Genomic DNA, 23,655 nt, shown 5'->3' with positions numbered 1-23,655 from the left:
CCTGTGGAGTAAACATATATACACTTTTTATTCACTGGTTTCCAGTGTAAAGACAACACAAAACACATGTGACTAAGATTAGAGATCTGAGACCTTTTCACTGTAGAATGTTCACTGCTTATATTCTCTTAATTCTGTGACTGAAGATTATCTGAGATGAATGGTATTTCCATGCTGCCTACCTTACATGTAAGAACATGACTATGCCATAGCTACCACTGAGCAGACCCTTAAAGACAAACATTACTTTTTACAGGTAATTTTAGGTCTTGTTTGTTTGAGATAGGGTCTCATATATCCCGGTCTGTCCTGAAATACTTTATATAGCTGAGAATAACCACTGAACTTCTGATAATCCTTCATCTACTTGCAAGTGCTAGGATCATAGATATGGACCACAGTTCCAATTTTTTGAGGTGTTAGGATCTGAACTCAGGGCTTCCTACATGCTATGCAAGCAGTCTCACATGACCTCCCATCCTGAGTGCATGGTTCTTGATTGGGGATGGGGGAAAGGACAGGTGCTGCTGTCTACAGTGACTGAGAGTCCAGGAGTACATGGTACCTGGTGTCTGACTTCTGAACCTTACACCTGAACATATGCCAGTATTTCAGTAACTATTTTGGTAACTAGTCTTCCCTCCCCACCCACCCCCAACCCCCACCAGCCCCTTGTGACATACAATTTTCTGTGACCTCACTCACAGCTGTTACATTCCTAATACATACTACCACTGTTGTCTTTGTTTCTCAACAATTGAAGCATGTTAGAATCACGAGTACATTTGGTTCAGCTGTTTCTATTCAGTGTAAATTTCAGGAAAGGAAGGCCCTTGTTCTATCTGGAGAGCATCAGACAAGCTCCCTCTGAACCAGAATGCTTTGTTGGAACTTATTAGGGAATAATAAGGAATACCTGGCCAGGCTTCATCCAGACATAGGGGCAGGACGTTCTGAGTCTTCAGAGAGCCCTGTAGTCTTGCTTGAATAGTCTAGATTTAGACCCACTTAGTGTGACAGGAGCCCAGCTAGGTGCTTTACTTCTCACTTCCCTTGTATCATAGAAGACTGGGAAGCCATTTCTCCATCTTCTTTCATACAACTTCAGTTTAATAAAACATTAAGAAAAAAAATAAAAATTAAGAATCAAATTTGATGTCATTTTAAGTCAATTATAACTAAAATGGCAAAAACCTTTAACCTCAGATGTGAATCCTGAAAGCTTATAAAACAAATGGTCAGTTTGAGAATGAGCCAACAACCAGCTGAAAAACTTCAGTCAGGAGGACATACAGCCTATAACAGTAGAATGTATTTAAATCCAGGTGAAACTTAGGATGACTTTGTTGGCCAGTGATGTTCACAAAAGGGATAGGCTCTGTCTCTGGATGATGCTATAGCAAAAACACAGGTCTCAGATGGCATAGCAGTGGCATCAGCCATCTCCACCAATGTGGAAAGCATGGTTCCTACTGTGCTTCATGTCACACCCCTAATTGTGGGTGACATTAGGGCCTTTCCTCAAGTCACGCTCTTGATTTCTGGTAACACTACAAGTCAGAGGTGAAGAAGTGAAGGGTTACCAAGGATGAGGAAGTGTGTCCTGGTATTTTAGAGTATCAGTTGCTTATGGTAAAATCTTGAGTGTAAATCTAGCAGTTTGTACGATTTTTGGCCTAGTTTCAGAATTTGTTTTTATTAATTTTCATGTCATTAACCTTACATAAACTCCTCATTGCATGTTTTATTAACCCTTGGTGTATTCATTTTCTTCTGACCTGAAAGAGTAACCCATTAGACTTTAATCCCGGTGTCTTGAAGAAGTCTGCAGTTCAGAGAGCTTTAAAGGTAAACAAAGTGTCCCCTTGAGGCTCCAGTGCTAATCAAGACATATTGAAAGAGACGGTACTTTGGCTTTCCTAAATGTGTGGGCAGGTAACCTCCCACCCTAGTTAATAATTGATTGTACAAAAGAAGAGATTCTACTTTTATTTTTCGAGAATTTGTACTTAAGATACTACATCAACCACAGTTAAAATTTAAAATTTCAATATATGAAATTTTAGATTTCATTCTATCATAAAGCCATTAAAATATTGTGTTTTATTTGTATTTGAACTTGTGAGTGGCAATCTAAAAGTTCTATTTAAAATCTTAACCTAATTTTCACATTGTGATTTAAAGATGCACCTTGCAAACTGTTGATGATGCATACTTAAGGAATTGCCTCTTCCAATATGTTGAGTAAGGTCTCACAATCAACCTCATGGCTTTGGTGCAGTGGGCTTGGGTGATAGATCTTTCCAGAAGGTTCAATTTTTATCAAATGAGGTATATTGAAAACTAAGCTCCACTTCGTATCCAAGACAATAGCTTGTGTTCTCTGGCTAAATTGTTAATGTTTGTTTCTTAATTAAGCTTAATTACAGTGAGAGCCAGGGGCAGTATAAGTATAATTGTCTTAAGAATATTCCAAAGAAATAGGAGCATTTTAATCAGTTTTATCTAGCAAAGTAAGTTAAATTTCTAAAATGAAGGAGACTGTCAGTGAGTACCATATTTGTAAACCTTCCTATGACCTGAACTAAGGAGATAATGGTGTAGTTTTAGTAAGGCGTCATGTCCTGAGAGTGCTGGTTAACACTCTTAGGACATGATGCCCTACTTGCTGAAACAACGATGCCTCCCAGCATAGTTGGGACCTACGGTGACTTAAGGAAGGGACCTGCAGCAACTCTTTGCTCGCCATTCTTTTGCTGTCTTATTGGACAGCAGAGCACAGAGGTCAGGAAGGAGAGCTCTGAAGTCATGTTGCTCAGCATTGTGATTCAAAGACAATATTTAATACATCCTACTTACAGGGTGGAAGTAATTTCTTCACTGGGTTAGTAAGCAAATTAAATTATTATATATAAACTGTGTAATAGGTAGATAAATAGATGTGCTATAATTATCTGGTTTAACACATCAGCTCAATTAAGTCTAAAAAGTTCTAAACACGGTATTGTGGTATTGTGCCTCTTTTGTAGACATGGACCCCAAGGCTCAGATTAAAACGTAGTCTCAGTAGCCAAGAGTTAGGAAGATGAGATTTAATCTCAACAGAATAAAACTATGTTTTGGGAGATCATTTCTACATAGTACATTAAGTTCAACATGTGACTTAAAAGACTATTTTTACCATATTTTATACTTTTGACATATGCTGCTGTAATTTAAATGTTCTGTCATGGTCAAAAACTTAATGAATGATTTAAAAACTTTATATAATATAATCTAAAGCATCATCTGTGTTAAGGCACATCCTTATGCTATAAACCATTAAAAAGATTATAAAAGTGCCAGCTAAACTTTTATTTATTTTATATTTACTGCAAATTTAGATTAGAATAAATAAATTTTAGTGTGGCATTCACACACACACACACGTATGCAAAATAAATTGATTAAAGCAGTGACAACTGCAAATTGTTCAGAGGCTGGTTTTTAATGTTACCAGTTATAAACTTCATTTTATTTTTAAAAATATTAGAAGGAGGCGCACTGTAAAATTGTAAATTCATTAAATCTTTAAAACTGAATGGCCCCATTTTTATAAATACAGTCTTAATATTAGTTAGAAATAAATTCATATGTCAAAGACCCAAGGTAGATGTGGCTTAAATCAGTGTGATTTTATGCTCTAGGACTATGCAAGTTCTCCTTAATAGCTTGAACCTCATACTTGGTATAGGCAAGACCTGCATGCCCTCCTTGACAGACAGAGCTTCTCAACTAGCCAGGAGGAAAAGCGATGTGGCACCCCTATCCCAGCGGACTGGTGCTCAGCCCAGGGTTAGGAGTTCTCATATTAAAGGGAGAGGAAATGAATTTAGGAAAAATCAGCTGGCTTTGATATTTTTAACAGTATTTATTTCATTTTGCAGAATTCATTTACATCAAAAAGATGAACCAGAAAATAGATTATCACAGTAGGTTTGGGTTAGTCATATCTTTTGAATAATTAAATGATTTTGACATCTATTTCTGTCATTGCTGCAGTGTTGAGGATTGACACTAAAATTATTTAACTAAAATACTTTTTTTGACTGTCTAATTTACATTAACATTTAACTGCATCTTTTTGTGGGGCTAAGTTACAAATAAACCTCATACCACCTATCTGTTGTGCTTTCCTTCTGTCAGCTCTCTGCTAAAGTATGCTTCTTGTCATTTTTTTGTTTATAGATTTTTAAATCATATTTATATTTTCTTAATTCTATGAAATTCTAACTGACATTTATTCTTCTGGTGATGTTTACTTAGCAGCCGGTAAGCAATATCCAATGTCTGATAACTGTTTACTTGAACAGGATGGTGGTAGGTTCAAGGTGTAAAGGTGTGAATCCGAAACTCTAATGTCTTATACTGCAGCTGGAGAAGTATTCTGAGTTAATACTCTTTTATATTTGTCTTCTTTTTATTATTTATTTAGTTCATTTTTGTTATCCTAATAAGTCAGTTTTTAGAACTGTAGTTAATATTAAAGTTTTAAATTTTAAAAGATTGCATTGCCCCAAAGTAGCTTACTTTTAAAGTTTGACATTTCAAACTTGTGTGCAGACAGACATAGGCACTTGTGTGTATAGTCACAATCGCTTTGGAGGCTTACGGGGAGAATCACTCATGCCACAGAGTTCCACAGTAGCCGAGCAGTATGTCAGGTCCTGTCTCGCTTTAAAGAAAAAAAAAAAAAGCATGTGAATGGGAGTTTTGTGTTTGCTCCATGGTGGACATATTAATGGTGGCTTGGAGCTGCTTTGCAGTTGTTCTCTGCCTCCACTGCTCCTTGGTGCTCTCCATGTCTGAGGCGTCAGAGGGAGATAGAAGTGACTATTGTCCATAAAAATGAACTGTTGTCTCGTTCTTTAGCAGGACCCATTTCAAAGTGTGTTTATTTTATCTGGTTTTGTTTTTTTGTTTTTTGGTTTTTTTTGGATAGTCAGGGAAGAAAATAAACAGCAACCCAAACCCTCTTGTCCAGATGTCAGTCGGTCACAAGGCTCAAGAGAGTAAGGTAAGAGCTTGATGGAGTTCTGAGCGCTCTCCATATGGCCCCCACCTGTCACTGTCCCCAGCAGGAGCAGCCCAGGCATGCGATGTGTTGGCATTGCTTCCACAGCAAGTCATTTCATAAATGCAAGCTGATCAAGTGTTACAAATGCATTTTCTAATTTTAAATAACATAGAACATACGATAGAGATAGACTTCCGTCTGATTTCATGAGAATGATGTGGGATCACTCCCAAACTCTTAAGCACTTAGTGATCATGTAGTTTAAAGGTAGCACGTTGGACTTCAAATTCAGCAAACCCAGGCTCAAACAATCAAAGCGTATATTGTTATATGTTCCTCTTTTCTGATCAAGGGGGATGGAATTAGAAATTAGTCACAGTTGTAGGGTATTGTTAAGTTGTACATGACAGTTCTTTACAAAGCAGGGCTATGTGTGATACAGTGCCAGCCACATGAGAGAGCTGGAGACCACAGCAGCAGAGGTCTTGGTCTCTGGGCAACTAGGCGTGGACTTCCTGTCAGCTCCTTTCATACTCCTCACAAAGCTTATGCTTCATCTTCTGAACACTTTGTGCTTACTAAGATAATAGTACATTACTCAGTAATAACGTCTTTTAGTTTAATCACCCTGTGCTTGTGTACACGTTAAATGAGTAAGTATTGAGTCAGTAGTCCTCCTCCACAGAAAATACTTGAAAATTGATATTGAACTCTTCATTACAGATTCGATACAAAACTAGTGAACCTGTATGGGAGGAAAACTTCACTTTCTTCATTCATAACCCCAAGCGCCAGGACCTTGAAGTTGAGGTATTTTTTTATTGCATTTTGTGACTATATTTTGAAATTGATTGATACAAATTATGCATATTTACAGTTTCTGAGTACATAGTACACTGGGACCCATTGCTACAGTCAAGACAGAGAAATTCTCTTAGTCTCTCTGTGACTCACAGCTCTCTGAAACCCATTGCCTTAATTAGGGTTTTTATCGTTGTGACGGAACACCATGTCCAAAAACAAGTTGGGGAAGAAGGATTTCTTTGGCTTACACTTCCAAATTGCTGGAATTACACTTTCATTATTGAAGGAAGTCAGGACAGGGCAGAATCCTGGAGGCAGGAACTGATATAGAGGCCATGGAGGGTGCTGCTTACTGGCTTGTTTCCCATGGCTTGCCCAGCCTGCTTTCTTATAGAACCCAGAGCCACGAGCCCAGGAATGGAAGCATACATAATAGGCTGGGCCCTCCCCTATCAATCACTAAGAAAAGCCAGGTCTTATGGAACCATTTCTTCAATTAAGGTTCCCTCCTTTTAGATGACTCTAGTTTGTATGCCAGGTTGACACAAGATTAGCCAGAATGTCCATCTTATGTTTAGATCTATGTCAAGTTAATCTTCATTTGTGTGTTAGGAAAAGGTCATGATTCTTTATTAAATATTTAGCTACATAATTGTTCAGCACATTGTTGAAAAAATTACTCTTCTTTTTTTTTGAAAAAATTATTCTTTACTATATATTGAGGTTAATGACTCTATGGAAATTCAGGACCAGTATGCAGTTTGCTTCAGAATGATTCTGCTCAGGGTTCTGTCCTACCACTATGCCAGCACCATTGTCTCTGCTGCTAATATTTAATGAGTACATCATAAAACCAACTTGGATAAGCACTGAAACTCACTTTCTACGTTGTCTTGACCAAATCCATGTCTACATCCCATATGAATTTCAGTATCAATTGTAGATTTATGCAGAGAACCTATAGCTTTGATAACTACTCCTGACATTATAGAAGCAGTCGGTAGAACTGACATCTCCACAACAGGAAACATTCCATTGGGGGTGATATGGATAATATATAATTGATACATAGGAATGTTACATTGTTGGCTTTTTATACTTAATAATCTTTCATTTTTCTCAGTGGTATTTTATAGCTTTCTATGTTGAACATAGGTCTTACACATATGTCAAACTTATCCCTAAACATTTAATACTTTTTCATGATGTTGTATATGATTTTACTTTATTTCCTTATTTGGAGTAAAGACAGGAACTTGTTCATTCCAGGCAAGAGCTCTACCGATGTTCCCCAGCCATTAAATGGTTCCTAATCTTGTGGGTTTTTTTTTTTAACTAATATATGTATATGTATGTATATTATATATATATATATATATATATATATATATATATATATATATATATATACACATGTATGCATATACATACATACATACACACAGACACACACACACATATATAAATATATATATACACATACAGACAGACAGACATTGTAGTAGATTCCTCAGTAATCTCAGCATTTAGAAAGCCAAGGCAGGAGGATCATAAGTCAAGACTAACATGAATTATCTAGTAATAAGACCATATGTCAGAACAAAGCAAACACCACCAAAGCCAGTAGGAGACTAAGGAGACAGAGCAGGCAGTAAATGACTGACAGCTGTGCAAGCATGGGATCTGAACTTGATCCCAGAGCCTATATGAAAAGCCAGGGGTGGTGGCAGCACAAGTTTATAATTCCAGCTCTAGAGAGATGGAGACTGGTATATCCTTGCGGCTCACTGGACAGCTAGCTTACTCTAGTCAGCAAGTTCAAAGCCAAATGAGAGACAGCATTTCCCAGGGTGGGGCCCAGGGATGTAGTTGATACTTATATATTGATACAATCTCATACAACCCACTAAAAATTTACTTTTTTGTTTACTTCTTTGTTTTGCTTGTGGGAAGGGGCAGTGGATTTGATCACATGGTCTTGAATTTACAATTCTACAGGTGGGGCTGAGATTATAGGTATGTGCCACCTTGCCAGGTCTGCTTACTTGTTCCATTAGATGTTTTGTAACTATCTTAGAATTTTATGTGTGAAACACCATGTTATCTTCTAGTAATGATTTCTTCATAAGAATCGGATTCTTTTTTTCTTACTTTTCTTGGCCAGCCTCCCTGTTCAGCCGTCTTCACTCTACAGAAGTAGCACATGAGTCTGAGAGATCTAGAGAGATCTCTGTCTCCTGTTTGCTTTGTCTTCATGACTAGATCCTGACTTTCACTTAAGGCTTTGTATATATGTTGAGATGACCATATGCTTTTCAACTGTGAATACGGTGAAATACATTGTTGATTTTCAAATGTTAAATATTGCAAACTTTCATTTGTTTTTTTTCCACATTTAAGTTTTAGATACCTTGAATACAATATTTTATTGGGGCTGTCTTAGTTAGGGTTTCATTGCTGTGAAGAGACACCATGACCACAGCAACTCTTATAAAGGAAAACATTTATTTGGAGCTGGATTACTGTTCAGAAGTTTAGTCTATTATCGTCATGGGGAGTTTGGTCCATTATTGTCATGGTGAAACTATGGCGGTGCACAGGCAGACATGGTACTGGAGAAGGAGCTGAGAGCTTTACATTGGATGATGTGCAGAGGCAGGAAGAGAATGACTCACACTTCCTTCCTCCAACAAGGCTCTGTCTACTCCTATACTGTCACTCCTTGTGGATCTTTGGGGACCATTTTCATTCAAACCACCACAGGGGACAAGCCCCTGAGTCATGATCATTTTCACATGTATCTGCTTATTAGAATTAATGCTTTTTGGGTCTGGAGATTTGGCTGGAGTCCCTTGTAGAAGACTTGGCATCTGTTCCTACCGTTCACTTGGCAGCTCCAGCTGCCTATAATTCAAGTTCCAGGGAATCAGATGCTGTCTTCTGACCTCTGAGGACTCCTGAACACACATAATACACATAAACTCACTCAAGTACACACACACACACACACACACACACACACAATTTGATAAATAGGAAAAAAGAAAACCATTCCTGCTTATTAATCATGAAGGTTGCTGATTGTAATTTTGCTTTCTATTAATTTTTTTCTGTTTTGATGTCAAGATCGCCTTTTAAATGAGTTAGAGAGCACTTGTTCCAGAGTTTTCTGGAAGAGTATGTACAGAATTGTTTGGGCTTTGCCTTCATCACTTCGATTTTTTATTTTGAGGAGGTGGTTACACACAACTGGATTCTTGCTCTATCTACGTCAGCTCTTTCTTCTTTATAAACTATGGTATTTATTCCTTTTAAGGAGTATGTTTATTTTAGCAAGAGTTTGTTCTTTCTTTGTTCAAACTATTTTTAACAGTTGCATGATGGGTATAGTTCTTCTAACAGAGGCAATGATGAAGATTAGTATTCATGAGGAAAAACATACCATGTATTTAAAGGAGAGGCTGTAAATTTTCAAAGCAAGTGTATAGACTTTGAACAGGGAAGGATTTAAGACACTTAAAAATGCATTTTCTCCATGAGTAAGTATCTTTAGTAGAAACTTTGCATGTTACTGTCATTGTGTACCATATAATTTCAGAGTGTAAAGGGTATTTCCTTCTGACTATTAAGTTTGTGTAGACTGTTACTTTTTATTTTTTTTAAGATTTATTTTATGTGTATGAGTGTTTTGCTTACATATATAGCTATGAATGTCTAGTGCCCTTGGGGGTCAGAAGAGGTCCTTTTGGTTCTTAGGAACTGGAGTTATGCATGGTTGTGAACCACCATGTCTGTTCTAGGAATCAAATATGGGACCTTTGCAAGAACAAGTGCTCTTAGCTGCTGAGCTATCTCTCCTGCCTCTAGACTGTCAATTCTCCTGAAATTTCTCATAGTAGATTTATAAAACAAGATGTCCTTTGTTGTGCTCATCATGATTCTGTAATGAGGGCGGGCAGGTACCTCTGACAGAAATGCTGCTATGTTGTCCTAAGAGGTTCCCTAACAGTTTTGGACACACTACTAAGATAATATATATGAAATGTATTTTGTTTTGCACTGGTGTTTCTTTGATGCTGATTTCTGGACCCTTCTTCATTTAATAGTTCCTTTTTGTTTTCCTTGGTGTTTAAAGTGGTTTTCTGCCCTGCATTTTTCAGATCAAAGATGAGCAGCATCAGTGTTCTCTGGGGAGCCTGAGGATCCCACTCAGCCAACTGCTTACGAGTGACAACATGACTATAAACCAGCGGTTCCATCTTAGCAACTCCGGTCCAAATAGCACCTTAAAAATGAAGATTGCCCTTCGGGTACTTCATAGTTCTTAGCAGGGCTCGGTAGTGTGAGGGAAGAGCACAGGAGTGCCTCAGTCCCAGCCTATGCAGAGGTGGTTCTACAGGCATGCATCAGGTGATGTGGTAACAGGTTGACAGTTGGAGGGGAGCAGAAACTGTAGCAGAGTTGTGGGGGTACAGTCTAGAGTCCATTCTGAACAAACTATTTCTAGATTCATTGACTGCCCAGGATGGCCCACGAAATATGTCTGTGCCATTAGAGTTTGCTCCTCAGAGTTGAATATTCAAAGGTGGTTCAGAAGGCAGTTTGATAAGCACTTGTAAGAGGTAGAAGTGACAAGAACAAAAATGTCATTGTTCAGAGTAGAAATACCTGAGTACGTAGTGACAGGAAATGCTTAAACATACAGGAAATGCCATTAATTATAAGTATTCACCAGCAGTTTTAACTCACCCAGACCCCTGAAATCTCTCAGACACTGAGCCAGCAGCCAGGCAGCATATGTGGACGGGTCCAAGGCCCCTGACACATGTTCAGCAGAGAATTGCCTAGTCTGGCCTCTGTGAGAGAAAATGCACCTAACCCTCCAAGAGACTTGAGGCTGCAGGAAGTGGGGAGGCCTGGTAGAGTGGACTGGGGGGGTTGGTGGGGACATCCTCTTGGAGAGGTGGGAGGAAGAATAGGATGAGGAACTGTTGGGAGGGCAGACCAGGATGGGGGAGGGTAACAACTGGACTGTAAAAAATTAAAAGTAATAAAATAAGTAGGAAGAGGAGGAAGAAGAGGAGAAGGTTAACACACACACAAAGTATTCAAATTGGTCCAGGAGATGGCTCAGCAGGTAAAGCCCAAGTCTGACAACCTGAATTTAATCACTGAATAAACCCCTTCCCCCCAACTCCTTTTCAGTTCTCTTGTAAAAAAAAGAACTGAATCCACAGGATTGTTCTCTAACCACGGCAAACATGCCATGGCACACATACCCCTATAAAAACAAGATTATATAGAAATTACAATAAAGAGCCAACTTTTTGTTTTAATCCATAGTCTCGTACATGCTGGGCCAGTGTTCCACTACTGAATTATACTCCTGCCCTAATAATGAACAATTTATTTTTAACTAAAACAGACTTAGTCTGACAGGATGCTTTGGAAATGTTCTTCTTGCACATGATCAAGACATGGTACAACCTTATAGTAACAAAATAATGGTGACATCACCCGCTGCCAGTTCCAGAGCCCTTCTGGTTACAGCGTAAAATGTGTGGAGTCTGTGAAGTTAAGGTGTCTGCTATAGCTGTGGTTAAAACCAGAGAAAATCAGTAACTCCAAAGTGTTCTGCTGAAGATAGGCCTGGCTTACATGGTTTGCCTCTCACAGTCTGCAGGATGATGTGGCTGACTCATGATTACTGTATTACACTTGAGTGTTTGGGGAGGTGTTTCTGGATAGCAAGGTATCTTGGTATTCTTCCTTTGTCTGGGAGTTCCTGGTACAAACCACCTGGAAGAATGAGAGATTTCCTCTTTTGCCAAGGGCACATGGCATATTGGTTGACTGGTCGGTGCCTTGTCCCATAATTAGAATATGTTCAAGTGGAAGAGATTAGAAGAAAGCATAGAAAAGTTTGTATTACAGAAGTAGTTTCAATTGCTTAAATTTGCCCTTTTTAATGATTTGTTTTGTATTTTAGAGATAGGTTCTCTCTATATAGCCCTGGTTGTCCTTGAATTCTCTATGGAAACCAGCATGGTTTCAAACTCACAGACATCTGCCTGCCTCCCAAGTGCTGGGATTAAAGACATGTGCCATAATGCCTGGCAAAATTTGCTTTTTTAATTCTCCGTAATATCCTATTTCAATAACTGCATAGCTGAACAGATTAGAGTTATAAAAATTTAGTTGAATGTTAAACACTTACAGTGTTACACTGCTGTCTATGGCTTGCTTCCCTCTAGGTCCTCCATCTTGAAAAGCAAGAAAGGCCTCCAGACTACCAGCATTCAGCTCAAGTGAAACGGCCCTCTGTCTCCAAAGAGGGGAGGAAAATGCCTATCAAATCTCAGATGTCTGCATCTCCAGGCACCAGTGGTCCCAACACTGCTCCATCAACACCAGTCATGGGAGTCAGTGATAAAGCTGTCATGGAGGAGAAGCCCCAGCTGCCTGAGCCCAGCCCCCTCGGGCAGCGTGACCTCGGCAGGAGCTCCTCCAGCCTCTTGGCCTCTCCAAGCCACATCCCAGCCAAGGAACCCACCCCAAGCATTGCCTCAGACATATCACTGCCCATTGCCACTCAGGAGCTGAGACAACGCCTACGTCAACTCGAAAAGTAACTAATGCTCCCATCATTGTTTATCATTTCAGAGTTTTCATCCCACACGGCAGGGAGGGCGACAGATCTTAACTTCTCTGGAGGAAGTTTGAGTTCGCCTTACTTTACTCATTGAGTCTTTGACTTTCAAAATAACACTTTGCTGTTTTATAAGACCTTGGATTGTTAGAAGAACAGTAGTGGAGTAAAAGGTTTTACAGATGGAAAAGGCAAGAGAATTGAGCTGTGTAGAAACCATACACTCAGTGCATGCCGGGGACGGACTCCTACAGGGGTAGTCTGTCACTGATGTGCTGAACATTGTGTCACCTGCACAGGCTTGGCAGAGGCTCGTCTTCTCTCACCACCACCGAGTCCCTACTGGTTTTCTCTGGATATTTGCCATGGTTTATAGGTGGTATTTGTGTTTCTTCAGATAACGAGGAAAATAGTTAGCATGTGCATCTGACATATGGTAGCCTCCTGTGACACTCAGTTATAAGGAAATCAAAGTAGCCGCGGATATAAAAGTACTTGAGGACACAGCATGAGCAGTGCCTGGATCTCTGGGGCTCCACTGACCTACGCTCACCTTTTGTTCTCTTGCTTTCTCACATGGATCAGGTCGAGGTTAGGGATGTAGTGCAGTGATAAAGCACTTGCCTAGCAGCAGGCAGAGGGAGCTTCAGCCACAGGATTGACATTTGGTTCAGGGAGAGCTCTGTGGCTCAGTTGTATCTTGAGTGCTCATTTGGAAAGCTGTAGTTGTGAAGAATTAAGGAATACCAAACCCTCACGTGAAATAATTTTAACTTGGTATATATAGAAGTTTCGAATCCTGTTTAAGTTCATGGGCAGTTAGATCCCATTTTGTCTAAATGAGTGGACATTATCTTACTGTACACATGGAACCAATACAGCACACCTTTTTTGAAGTTGGGGCAGAGCTGGTGACATTATGTTGTTTCCACAGTGGGACAACCCTGGGACAGTCTCCTCTGGGGCAGATCCAGCTGACTATCCGGCACAGCTCCCAAAGGAATAAGCTCATTGTGGTTGTGCACTCCTGCAGGTGAGGCCAACTGCCACTGGGGCTGTCTGCTTATTTCATGTGATTCCCTCTCTCTCCCCCTGCCCCACTGAATCAGTAGTACTGTAGATATTTTGAGTGTATAAAAAAATCTTTTGAAAACACAGGTACATAATAGAACTGGTGGCGTTGACACAAAGATCTGAAAAATGTAGAGCTCAGGTCAGCGAGGGGTTGTGGGGACCCTGTGCATTCTGCCTGCTGAGATAGTGACTAGTGAGGGTGGGTGCTGCAGAGGCTGCTCCCATGGCTCTGAAGACAGCCTGCCTGTGGCTGGGAGTAACTGAATGTGTTTGGCTTATACTAGTTATCCTAGGGATAGAGCAGGGGACAGGTTCATGGAAGAGGTTGACCCTGTGCAGAAGCTATGATTGAAGGTACTTCAGAAGTAGCCAGTGTGGCCACTCAGGGTTTTACTGACAGAAGGAAAGTCTGTGAGAAACATAGAGCAAGAACTGGAAATGTCTGCCCACGTTCTGGGCTTAGGTAGTAAAGGCAACAGTTACTCTGGCAAAGCTGTTAAAAGGAAAGTTTAAAAGTGACACCAGCGGCTAGCAATTCAGAAACTTACTTTGGGAAATTTGATGCGTGTTGCTCCTTGCGGTTCAGATAATATGAAGTCAAAACTTGATAAAATAAATTTAATATGGAATATTTTTATTTTTTAAATTCTAATGTCTAGTCTTCTCTGGTTTGTATTATAAGAAACCTCATTGCTTTCTCGGAAGACGGCTCGGATCCATATGTCCGCATGTATTTATTACCAGACAAGAGACGCTCAGGAAGAAGGAAAACACATGTATCAAAGAAGACACTGAACCCTGTGTTTGATCAGAGGTATAGTGAACACTTGATTTAGCTGAGGCGACCTGGATGAGATGTTAGGTTGAGGCAGCTTGATAAGGCTTGTGGAGACAGGCGTCTCCAGCATGACCCAGCACCTGCCGCTTGTTAGTGACTCAGGAGGTCTCGACCTTCCTACAGAGGTGTTAGACATCATATATCCAAGTCACGATGCTGCACAGGAAGACTGATGACTAAAGGCCTTTGTTCTTTTTTCCTTTTTTGTTTTTGTTTGTTTGTTTTTGAATTTTCAAGACAGGGTTTCTTTGTGTAGCCTTGGCTGTCCCAGAACTCGATCTGTAAACCAGGTTGTCCTTGAACTCAGAAATCTATTTCTGCCATCTGAGTACTAGGATTAAAGGCTGTACTGCCACTGCCTCCAACTAAAGGTTGAATTTTTTTGATGACTTAGAAAAATTTTGATTTAGTGGGTAACATACACTAAGACTGAATTTTAAAATAAACAGAATTTTAAAATATATTTAATTTTTTTTTATTTTGTAGTATAAGCTAGTAACACAAAATACACATTTTTGAGAAAACTGTTTTTTCTAAAACAATTCCAAAAAATTAGTGGAAATATAATTTTTTGTAAGTCATAACAATCACCTTAATAGAAGCTGCCTTTGCGTGATCAAGGTCAGTCTGATGGCCAAGGTGCTGGTGGTCACCCAGAGATCCTTGGGTCACCCGTCGATGCAGACTGCCCCATCTCACAGTTCTCTGAGTGATGCGGTGTAGCATCTGCTAGTTCTGAGAATAGGAGTGCAGCGGAACAGCATCGGTGTCTGTTGGCCCAGTTCTGTTTTTCCTTAGAGGCAGCTTCCCTCAGTGTTCTCATGCAGCAAGTTTATGTAAACTAAGGTCGGCTGGATAAGCACCGAAAAGGCAGTAAGAAAAAAGCAGTGTTTGGAACGATCTCAGAAGCAAGTGTTTGTAGTTAGAAGAAAATGCAGCAGGATCATCGGGAGCTGACTAAGGTGTTGTTTCCATTTCAGCTTCGACTTCAGTGTTTCGCTGCCTGAGGTGCAAAGGAGAACACTGGATGTGGCAGTGAAGAACAGTGGTGGCTTCTTGTCCAAAGATAAAGGGCTTCTTGGCAAAGTGATTTTTTTCAAGTCCTTGTATCCTACACATTGTAGAATTAAATGCAGTTAGACCATAGCCTACACAGTGGGAAGGGAGGCTCACTCTGGGTGATGCATGTTTCCACACTGTGGTGAGACCTCCGTGGAACACAGCTGTTCCCTGCATTCTACTCTGGGTGATGTGTGCTCCCACGCTGTGGTGAGACCTCCGTGGTACACAGTGGGAAGGGAGGCTCACTCTGGGTAATACGTGCTTCCATACTGTGGTAAGACATCGTGGTACACAGCTTTCCCTGCATTCTTACTGTTGGCTGATTACTCATACTAACATCAGGAACTTTGAGGTGAAGAAACGTTGATTCTTTGTTTTTGAAATTTTAAAAACTGTTCATTATCACATTGGAAGAAAATGTGAAGGAAAATACCCTCAGAGCGCCTGCTGCCCCACACAATTCACTAATCATACTTCCTTTACCATGACATTGACTTTCTTCCTCCAAATTTTCTTTTGTTTTTTTTTTTCATCTCACATTTAATTTTGATGTAGGTTTATTTATTATTTTACAGTGTAAAGAGGTTTAGATAGGGAAAGGGGCTTTTGAGTTGTAGGTGCCACTTTGTCAGCAGCAAAGTGAAAAATCTGTTATCAGCCAGGCCATGACAAATACCTAAGAGGCAGTGTAAAGGAGGGGAGGTTTATGTTTGCATCTTGGATTCAAAAGTTTCAGTGAGTGGGTCCCTTGTAAGGCAGAAGGTCATGGTGGGGAGCATGAGGCAGAACCGACACAACAGCCAGAGAGCAGAGATATGCAAAGAGACCAAAGAGAAGGGAAGCACAGCTTTCCAGAGCACATCCCTAGTGACCCCACCCACCCACAAGTCTCATCACATCACAGTAGAGTCTGCCAGACAAGTAACCTATTGATCAGGTCAGAACCTCCGGGTTCTGACCTCAGTTAGTTGTCAACCAAGCTTTTTAATCGTGAGCCTTTTACAGTCACTCATGTCCATACCACACACTGCCATTAATGACATACTTGCTAGTATCTCCATAAACTGACTCTGTATATGTCTCATAATAATTGTAATACTGTTAGATACAAGAAATGAAAACCTCAAAATACGAGATTTCTATATTGCTAAGAAATTAGAGAGGTAGGAAGGAGTGGTGAATGATCTAAAGGGAGTACTCAGTAATTTTCACAGTACCTTCTTTTAACCCTCAGGTGCTGGTTGCTCTGGCATCAGAAGAACTCGCCAAGGGCTGGACCCAGTGGTGAGTGCCCCTGTCCCAAGTAGCAGGCAGTTCCCAGAGAAACCTCGCTGTGTCTACTATCCCAAAGCCTGACTCAAGTCTGCTGTACTTTTCTATGCTTTCTCAGGTATGACCTCACGGAAGATGGAACAAGGCCACAGGTGATAACGTAGCTATACTGGACGTAGGCCCATTTCTCAGTGTATCGCGTGCCACCTCATCATGGAACACACCTTCTCGCAGATGTACCAATGCTATTTTTATAATTTTAAGTATTGAGTTATACATACGTTAATAATTTTATAAAACTTGGCATTGTAGGAAAATGTGGCCAATACTATTGTTGAGTCTCCCTGTAGAGTTTGCTCCAGTGCTTCACCAGGCAGTGCTGTGTGCAGTGCTGTGTGCAGTGCTGTGTGCAGTGGTGCATTCCTGTGCTGTGTGGAGCTGTCAGCCACACCTGCTGGAAAGCAGGCACCTGGACTTGTTTCTGCCTTGTCCTGCATCCCAGAGGTGTACTACACCATGTAAATAGATTCCTTTTTATAATGCCTACATGCTGGTTTGGATAAAGAAGAAAATGTATTAAGGAAATACATATTTTCTTCTAAGACTTATTACGTTCTGTGACAAATAATCATTTTCATCTTTTCAGCAAAAAGTTCTCATAGATCTGTTGTGTGGTATGGCTTTTTTAAGGGAAAAAATGGAAAGATTATTAAATATTAGAATTTTTATGTCTAGAATGAATGATAAAACAAATTTCAAATTATTAACATTATTATAAATAGGAAAGTACAGTGAGAATTCAGTGAATGGCTTATTTAAAAAGTTGTATAACTGAGTAATGGACAATACCAAGAGCATTGTCAAGGCTCTTGAGAATTACAGTATACTTATCTGAAATTTATTGCATAAGAAAGAAATGTGCTGTTTATTTGTGTAATTGTTTGTTGTAACAGATTCATGAATAGTACAGAGATGCACACATGCTAGGTGTTGTATCTCACATCTGTAATCCCAGGGTATGGAAGGCCACGCCAGGAAGACCCAAGTGTTAAAGGCCAGCCTGGGCTACACAGCAAGACTCTGTCTTGGGGGAAGAGAAACATACATTATACTTCGCCCAAAGCATAGGAACTGATCTCCAATATTAGGATATAAGGTGTTACCAAGATTGATGCAAGCCTGGTTTGTTTTGTCTATGTTTCTAACCCTAGGAAGACAGGTCTGTTGTCACTGTACAGTGGTGAAATGGGATGGATGGGTAACAAAGGTGCTGTGCTGAAGATTAACACTGCACTTGCTCGTGATGCGAGAGCCTGTCTCTAAGTCCACACACAGGATGCACACCTCTGGGTGGAGCTTCCTGTGCTTACGTTGACACATGATAAAGACCCTGAGCAGTGCCAGCAAGCTGCTGTCAGGCTTGCCGTTTTCTGGATATCCTCATTTTGTGCCATGCCAGATATTAATACAATTTTTATTTTGGAATTTTTTTTTTTTAGATTGGGAAAAGCATGTTTTATATATGTAAGAGTCCCAAACCTCTTTTGAGGTGAGGCTATGTCACAGTATTATAAGCTATGCATGTCTGTAAACAAAAGATGCACAAATGTAGGAGGATTTTTTTCAGTATGCATTTTAACCTCCAGGATGAAAAGGGCTTCTCAGCTATGAGATCACTTAAAACTATGTACACTTATAGCAGGAAAATACAGCTTTGTAATCAAAATTGGAGTAGTTCCATTCACATGCTTCCTGTAATTAAACAACCTATGGGAAGCTTATGTGACCAAACATACCAAAGTGCCTGTGATGAATATCGAGTGTTCCTTTTACACTCTTCTCCTGTCCAGAAGATGAGAGTGTGCCTGAGTTTGTAATGTGCCATGTGCAGTTGTAATGGAGTCTGTGGCTCTTCACAGCGCATCCCAGATAGTCATACACAGGGTCAGAGTGATCTCTCTCCTGCCAACTCACACCTTCCTCGGAATCCTGTTTATAAATCTTTTTTCATTAATAAGCAGGATTGGGAGAAAGTTTATATGTATGTACACACATGAACATATATGCACATAAAATATTCAAGGATGGCTTTTTGGTTGCAGGAGAAAGGGAGGTAATATCTTATTAATACGAGTTTCTTGACCATGGTATTAGATTTTTTTTTCCCTAAGTGTCTTTTTAATTAGGTCTATTGAAGAAGGGCTTCTGTCTATAGAGGAGATTTTCTTTTTTGCTGAAATTTTATCATGTCAATGGTTTTTCACCAACAACCGATCTATCTTAGTTTTGCGCTCATATACTTCATCTGTTCAGTGTATATTTTATTTAACAAAATGCTTTTCATAACTAATTAGGCAAATTGAGTACACTTAAGGGTACAGTCCCCTAATAAGTGAGTATGATGCCCCCTGCTGACACAGAAGCTGGTGCCAATGAGATACAGTGTCCCCATGTGCATCATCTGTGTCTTCAAGTAGCATCTCCAGTCTGTGTGGAAAGGAGGGAGAAGGCCCAGTCCTAGCAGCCCACTGGTCATAGTTCTGCAGGCTACATGAGGAAGGCTGACCAGCCGTCAAGGCACACTCCAGGGTCCTGAAGATAGAAGATACTTGTAGTTCTCAAAATGTTAACTTTTAGTTTTTAATGACTTATCTAGGAAAAAAGAATGTCAAGTTTTCTACTTTGAACCAAACCAATGAGGGAAATTAGTGATTTGAAGTACAGCTCTAACTTATTCATGTGGTGGCTTATCCTGTGCCTTAAAGTACAAAGGTGTTTTCAAGTTTCAGATGGAAACAGAAGCAGCCTTGCAACCATATTTACCACCGTTTATATTTTGCACTCTATATTTCTTGTACAGACAGTCCCTGTGCAGAGGTGTTTAGGATTAGTTTACAAACCTCAGGCAGATGCAGAGAGTGCAGACTGCTACAGTGACTGGTCCCATCTGGATTACCCACTGTAGAGGTGGACCATGGGGGGGTTGTTTTTTGTTGTTTGTTTGTTTGTTTGTTTGTTTGTTTGTTTTAATCATGAATGTCCTTTTTGCTTAATTTTATATAACAGCACATGTATTTATTCAATAAACTTTTATGTCAGTGTACTCTTAATATGTTTTTTGTTTGTCTCTTGAACAAGTTTAGTGTGGGAACAGCTAATTTGGAAAGCCCACATGCTGTGTCAGGTATATTTACTCTCTGTGCATTCTTTCATCCTAGTTTGACTCTCCTCCATGTAACTCACACTCTGAGTATCGCAAGCAGCTCTTTGAAGGGCAATGGTAGAGTAGGAAAAGTAGACTAAATAAAACTGGAACACTGAGAAGTCCCCAAACAAGGTGCCGAGATAATAGAAGGTTTGAACAAGGGGCAAATGCTTGGGTATCCAGTGTCTCAGGTAGGCTTGAGGAAGTGCTTTGTAGTCTTTTGCCGTCATCACATTTACCTATTAGTTTCTTTATATACATGCTGAAGTGCCACCTTTGCTTGACTTTGTTTGTTGATAGGGTGGCCAAGACTGGCTTTCAACTAACAGTCCTCCTGCCTTAGAGTCCTAAAGTTGAGATTACAATTGTATGCTCCCAATCTAGTTTCTTTGTCCTTTATAATGCCTTGGTTTACATTTAATAATAATAATAATAATAATAGTAAAAATATCTGAGGACACCATGCCTTCTGGTAAGCACTTTACCAACTGAGCTGTCCTCCAACCTTTACTGCATTACTCTTCACTGTTGGTGTTCCAAAACAAACCAAAAAAAAAAAAAAAAAACCAAAAACCTCTTTCTTTTTTTTCTCTCATCTATACTCTAAATATTAAAATATGCACATTTCTTTTTTTCAATTTTATTTTGTATTCAGAATACCACTGACCATCTGTGTTTTCCAAATGAGTATCGCAAATAGACTATCTAGTTCCCTCTGTAGCATCTTTCTCCGTATTCTAGCAGGGTTCCCTCCTGTCTTTGTCTCTGTCTGTCTAGGGACCCGAGCTGAGGATTAAACAGCATTCTCTCCTGGCTCTCTCCCTCCCTCACACACACACACACACACACACACACACTAAGGTCTTCCTGACCTGAAGACACCTACTTCTGCTACTGCCTCAGGCAGTAGCATCTTGTCTCTTCTACTGTCCCATTGCTTCCTTCTTTGTTTTAAAGACAAATCCCAACTACTATTTTCCATTGTTTTTGCAATGAAAACTAAGAGCCTGTCTTCTTTCCCATTCCCCAAGACTTTGCCAACCACATTTTCTGCAGGGTCTACTTGGACTCAAGTTTAATTACCATGGTTCTTCCCACCTCAGCATCTCCATGATACTCTTCACAGGATATGGGCCTGCACAGTGTCCATTTCCTTTCACATATAAAGTTGATTTTCTCAGTGTCCTTTACCAGCAGTCTAACAGTAAGCAGCCTCCATGATTCAGACCCCTGGCACCATGTTACTTCTGCTCATCTTACTTAACAGTTTCAGTGGAGTAATACTTATAATCTTTCTGCCTAGACTATAAACTGCTAAGAGCAGAGACTGTATGAGTATTAATTTTTGATGGCTGTTCTTAGCATGCAAATGATAACCCACATATCTGTGGAATGGATGATCTATAAACATTTACAAACCATATAAGACTCTAATTTAATGAGTTCACATTCAAAGAATTCTACTTACTTCCTGACAGTTTTATTAAAGGCTAAAGATAAATGTAATGAAACATGTAATAATATAATAAACATGAAAGGCTAGTGGCATAATTACCTCAAAAACATCTGGGTCATGAAAAATGCAGAATAATCCAGGAAGTCTTAATTTATTTGATGTATTCAAGAACTCCTGGAAAAAATCAGAATAAAAAGCAATACATTGTCTCTATGTACTGAGAGGGAAAAGATATCTTCAGAAGTAGCTATCTACTTAAAAACCTCAAGAGAGTAATCCCCAAAACTCAGATATAATAGATGTTTAATGAGTTACCTATGAGACTATAAATCTCCACTTCTTACACTGTAATAGTAATAGCAATTAAAAACAAACATTTTTTTTTAAAAAAAGTTATACAGCAGCCTTGGGATCACAACAGCAGTGAAAACCTGTAAACTCTAAAGGAGAAAGAATAGGTTTTAGAATTGTCTTATTCCCAGAAAACTGCTACTGTATGACCTGTCTGGATCCTGGGAAATCTATGTCTATTGTGTTTGTCAAACATCATTGCAGCTGCCTGAGCCTGCAGTGTATCCGGAGTCATGATGATAGAACAACAAAGGAAAATCCAGAAAAGGAGACTTGTAGAATGATTGTGGGATAGAGGACGATACATGAGGAGGGCATGTGCATCTTCCAAGGGCCTACAAAAGGCCTAGTGTTGTTTCTGGGTGCGGTAGGTAGGGGATTAATTGACCCAAACTACGTAAAGAAAGCTTGGTTTACTTGCTGACTAATCACATAGATGAACTGGGCAGGAACTCTAAAAACTATACCTTTTAGGTATTACAGTAAATCCAAGAAAGCAGCACAAAACCTATGGAGAGAAAGAATTCTCTTTCTGTTTACAGAATTTTCACACTACTTTACATTTTTAACCCCCAAATCATGAGGCATACAAAAAATAATAAAATGTGGCCCATATGCTAATGGCAGGGCCAAAACCAGTCAATAGCAGCTGTCTCTAAAGAAGTCCAGATGACCTTAAATCTGCTACTGCAACATGTTTAAACAAATGAAAGGAACTACATGTCTAGGGAATAGGAGAATGGGGTCTCACCATGTAAAGAATGTCATCAGAGAAAGAATACAAGTAGAAATTCTCAACTCGAATACAAGAACCCAAGGTCCACTAGAGTCTAGCAGATTTGAGCAGAGAAAGAATTGGCATGTGAAGATGGGTCAGTAAGGACCATCTTCCTTACTCAAGGTACAAAGGTAATACAGAATAAGGAGAAATGTATGGCCACATACCGAGCGATCCATAAAGGATGGAGAGGAACACCTAAAAGAAATGCTCTTAAGAAATACTATAAGCTAATGAGATGGCTCAGCAGATAAAGGCACTTGCCACTAAGCCTGATGACCTTTGTTCCATACCCAGAATATGTATTGTAAGAACTGACTCCTGCAAGTTCTCTGAACCCCACATGTATGCTGGCAAGCGTATATGTACACAATAAGTAAATAAATTTATTTATTTTAATAAGTAAAGTTATTTTTAAAATATTTTTGAACAATACGAGGTTGGTGTGAGGTAGCACGCACCTATAATTCCAGTACTATATTCTATAATGGGGAGTAGAGGCAGAGAGGAGTTCAAGGCCAAACTCACATACTTAATGCAGATCAGTCTGGGCTACTTAAGAGCTCTGTCTCAAAAGAAGGAAATTTGACAAAGCTAAATATAATTGGAAAATTTATGTATTAAGCTGAAGGAACTGTAACTGGGATAAATTTTAAAAGAGCCACAGCTAGGCACATTGTGATCAAACTATTGAAATTCAAAGATGGCAACAAGAAACTCCTCTCGTGCCACTCTGAACAACTGGGTTATTCTAACAGGGACAAAGACGGGTAGCAAATTCAAAAAAAAAGAAGACTGCCAGCCAGGAGTCCTCAACAACTGTACAAAATGTATGGGAAGTCAAGGCATTCTTCCTATATACATTTTGACAGACAGTGTCTTAAGAAATTGGCTTGCTGTGTCATATAGGTTATCACTGATAGACCTAGTGATGTTCACTAAGGTTTCTTTTTCTTTCAGGTTCATAGGTTCAGTAGTGATATTTCTTCTTTCCTTCTGATATTAGCAATTTATGATGCATAACTTTTTTCTTAGTCATTTTGGCTAAAGGCTATAAATTGTTTTTTTTTAAATCAAGATAATTCTGCTGCTTGATTTCTTGCTTATTTC

At 39.5% G+C, this 23,655-nt stretch overlaps 1 protein-coding gene across 2 annotated transcripts in view; it reads left to right on the top strand.

Annotated features, from left to right (window-relative positions):
• The window catches only part of Esyt2 (extended synaptotagmin 2), a 90,613-nt gene extending 70,748 nt beyond the window's left edge, over positions 1–19,865 (top strand). The window contains exons 14-23 of one of the 2 annotated variants that reach the window (XM_076920947.1): positions 1,786–1,848; positions 4,982–5,056; positions 5,780–5,866; positions 10,021–10,170; positions 12,115–12,488; positions 13,444–13,542; positions 14,266–14,397; positions 15,402–15,507; positions 16,718–16,767; positions 16,874–19,865. In XM_076920947.1, coding sequence (XP_076777062.1) covers positions 1,786–1,848; positions 4,982–5,056; positions 5,780–5,866; positions 10,021–10,170; positions 12,115–12,488; positions 13,444–13,542; positions 14,266–14,397; positions 15,402–15,507; positions 16,718–16,767; positions 16,874–16,919 — 1,182 coding nt within the window. In that variant the 3' untranslated portion in view covers positions 16,920–19,865. The remainder of the gene's footprint in view (positions 1–1,785; positions 1,849–4,981; positions 5,057–5,779; positions 5,867–10,020; positions 10,171–12,114; positions 12,489–13,443; positions 13,543–14,265; positions 14,398–15,401; positions 15,508–16,717; positions 16,768–16,873) is intronic. The other variant, XM_076920948.1, reaches the window with a different exon arrangement.
• Positions 19,866–23,655: the final 3,790 nt, after the last annotated feature.

The sequence above is a fragment of the Arvicanthis niloticus genome, chromosome 23 (genome assembly GCF_011762505.2).
Source record: "Arvicanthis niloticus isolate mArvNil1 chromosome 23, mArvNil1.pat.X, whole genome shotgun sequence".
Lineage (NCBI taxonomy): Eukaryota > Metazoa > Chordata > Mammalia > Rodentia > Muridae > Arvicanthis > Arvicanthis niloticus.
The sequence above is the reverse complement of the archived record's forward strand: the minus strand, read 5'-3'. Positions and strand labels throughout refer to the sequence as shown.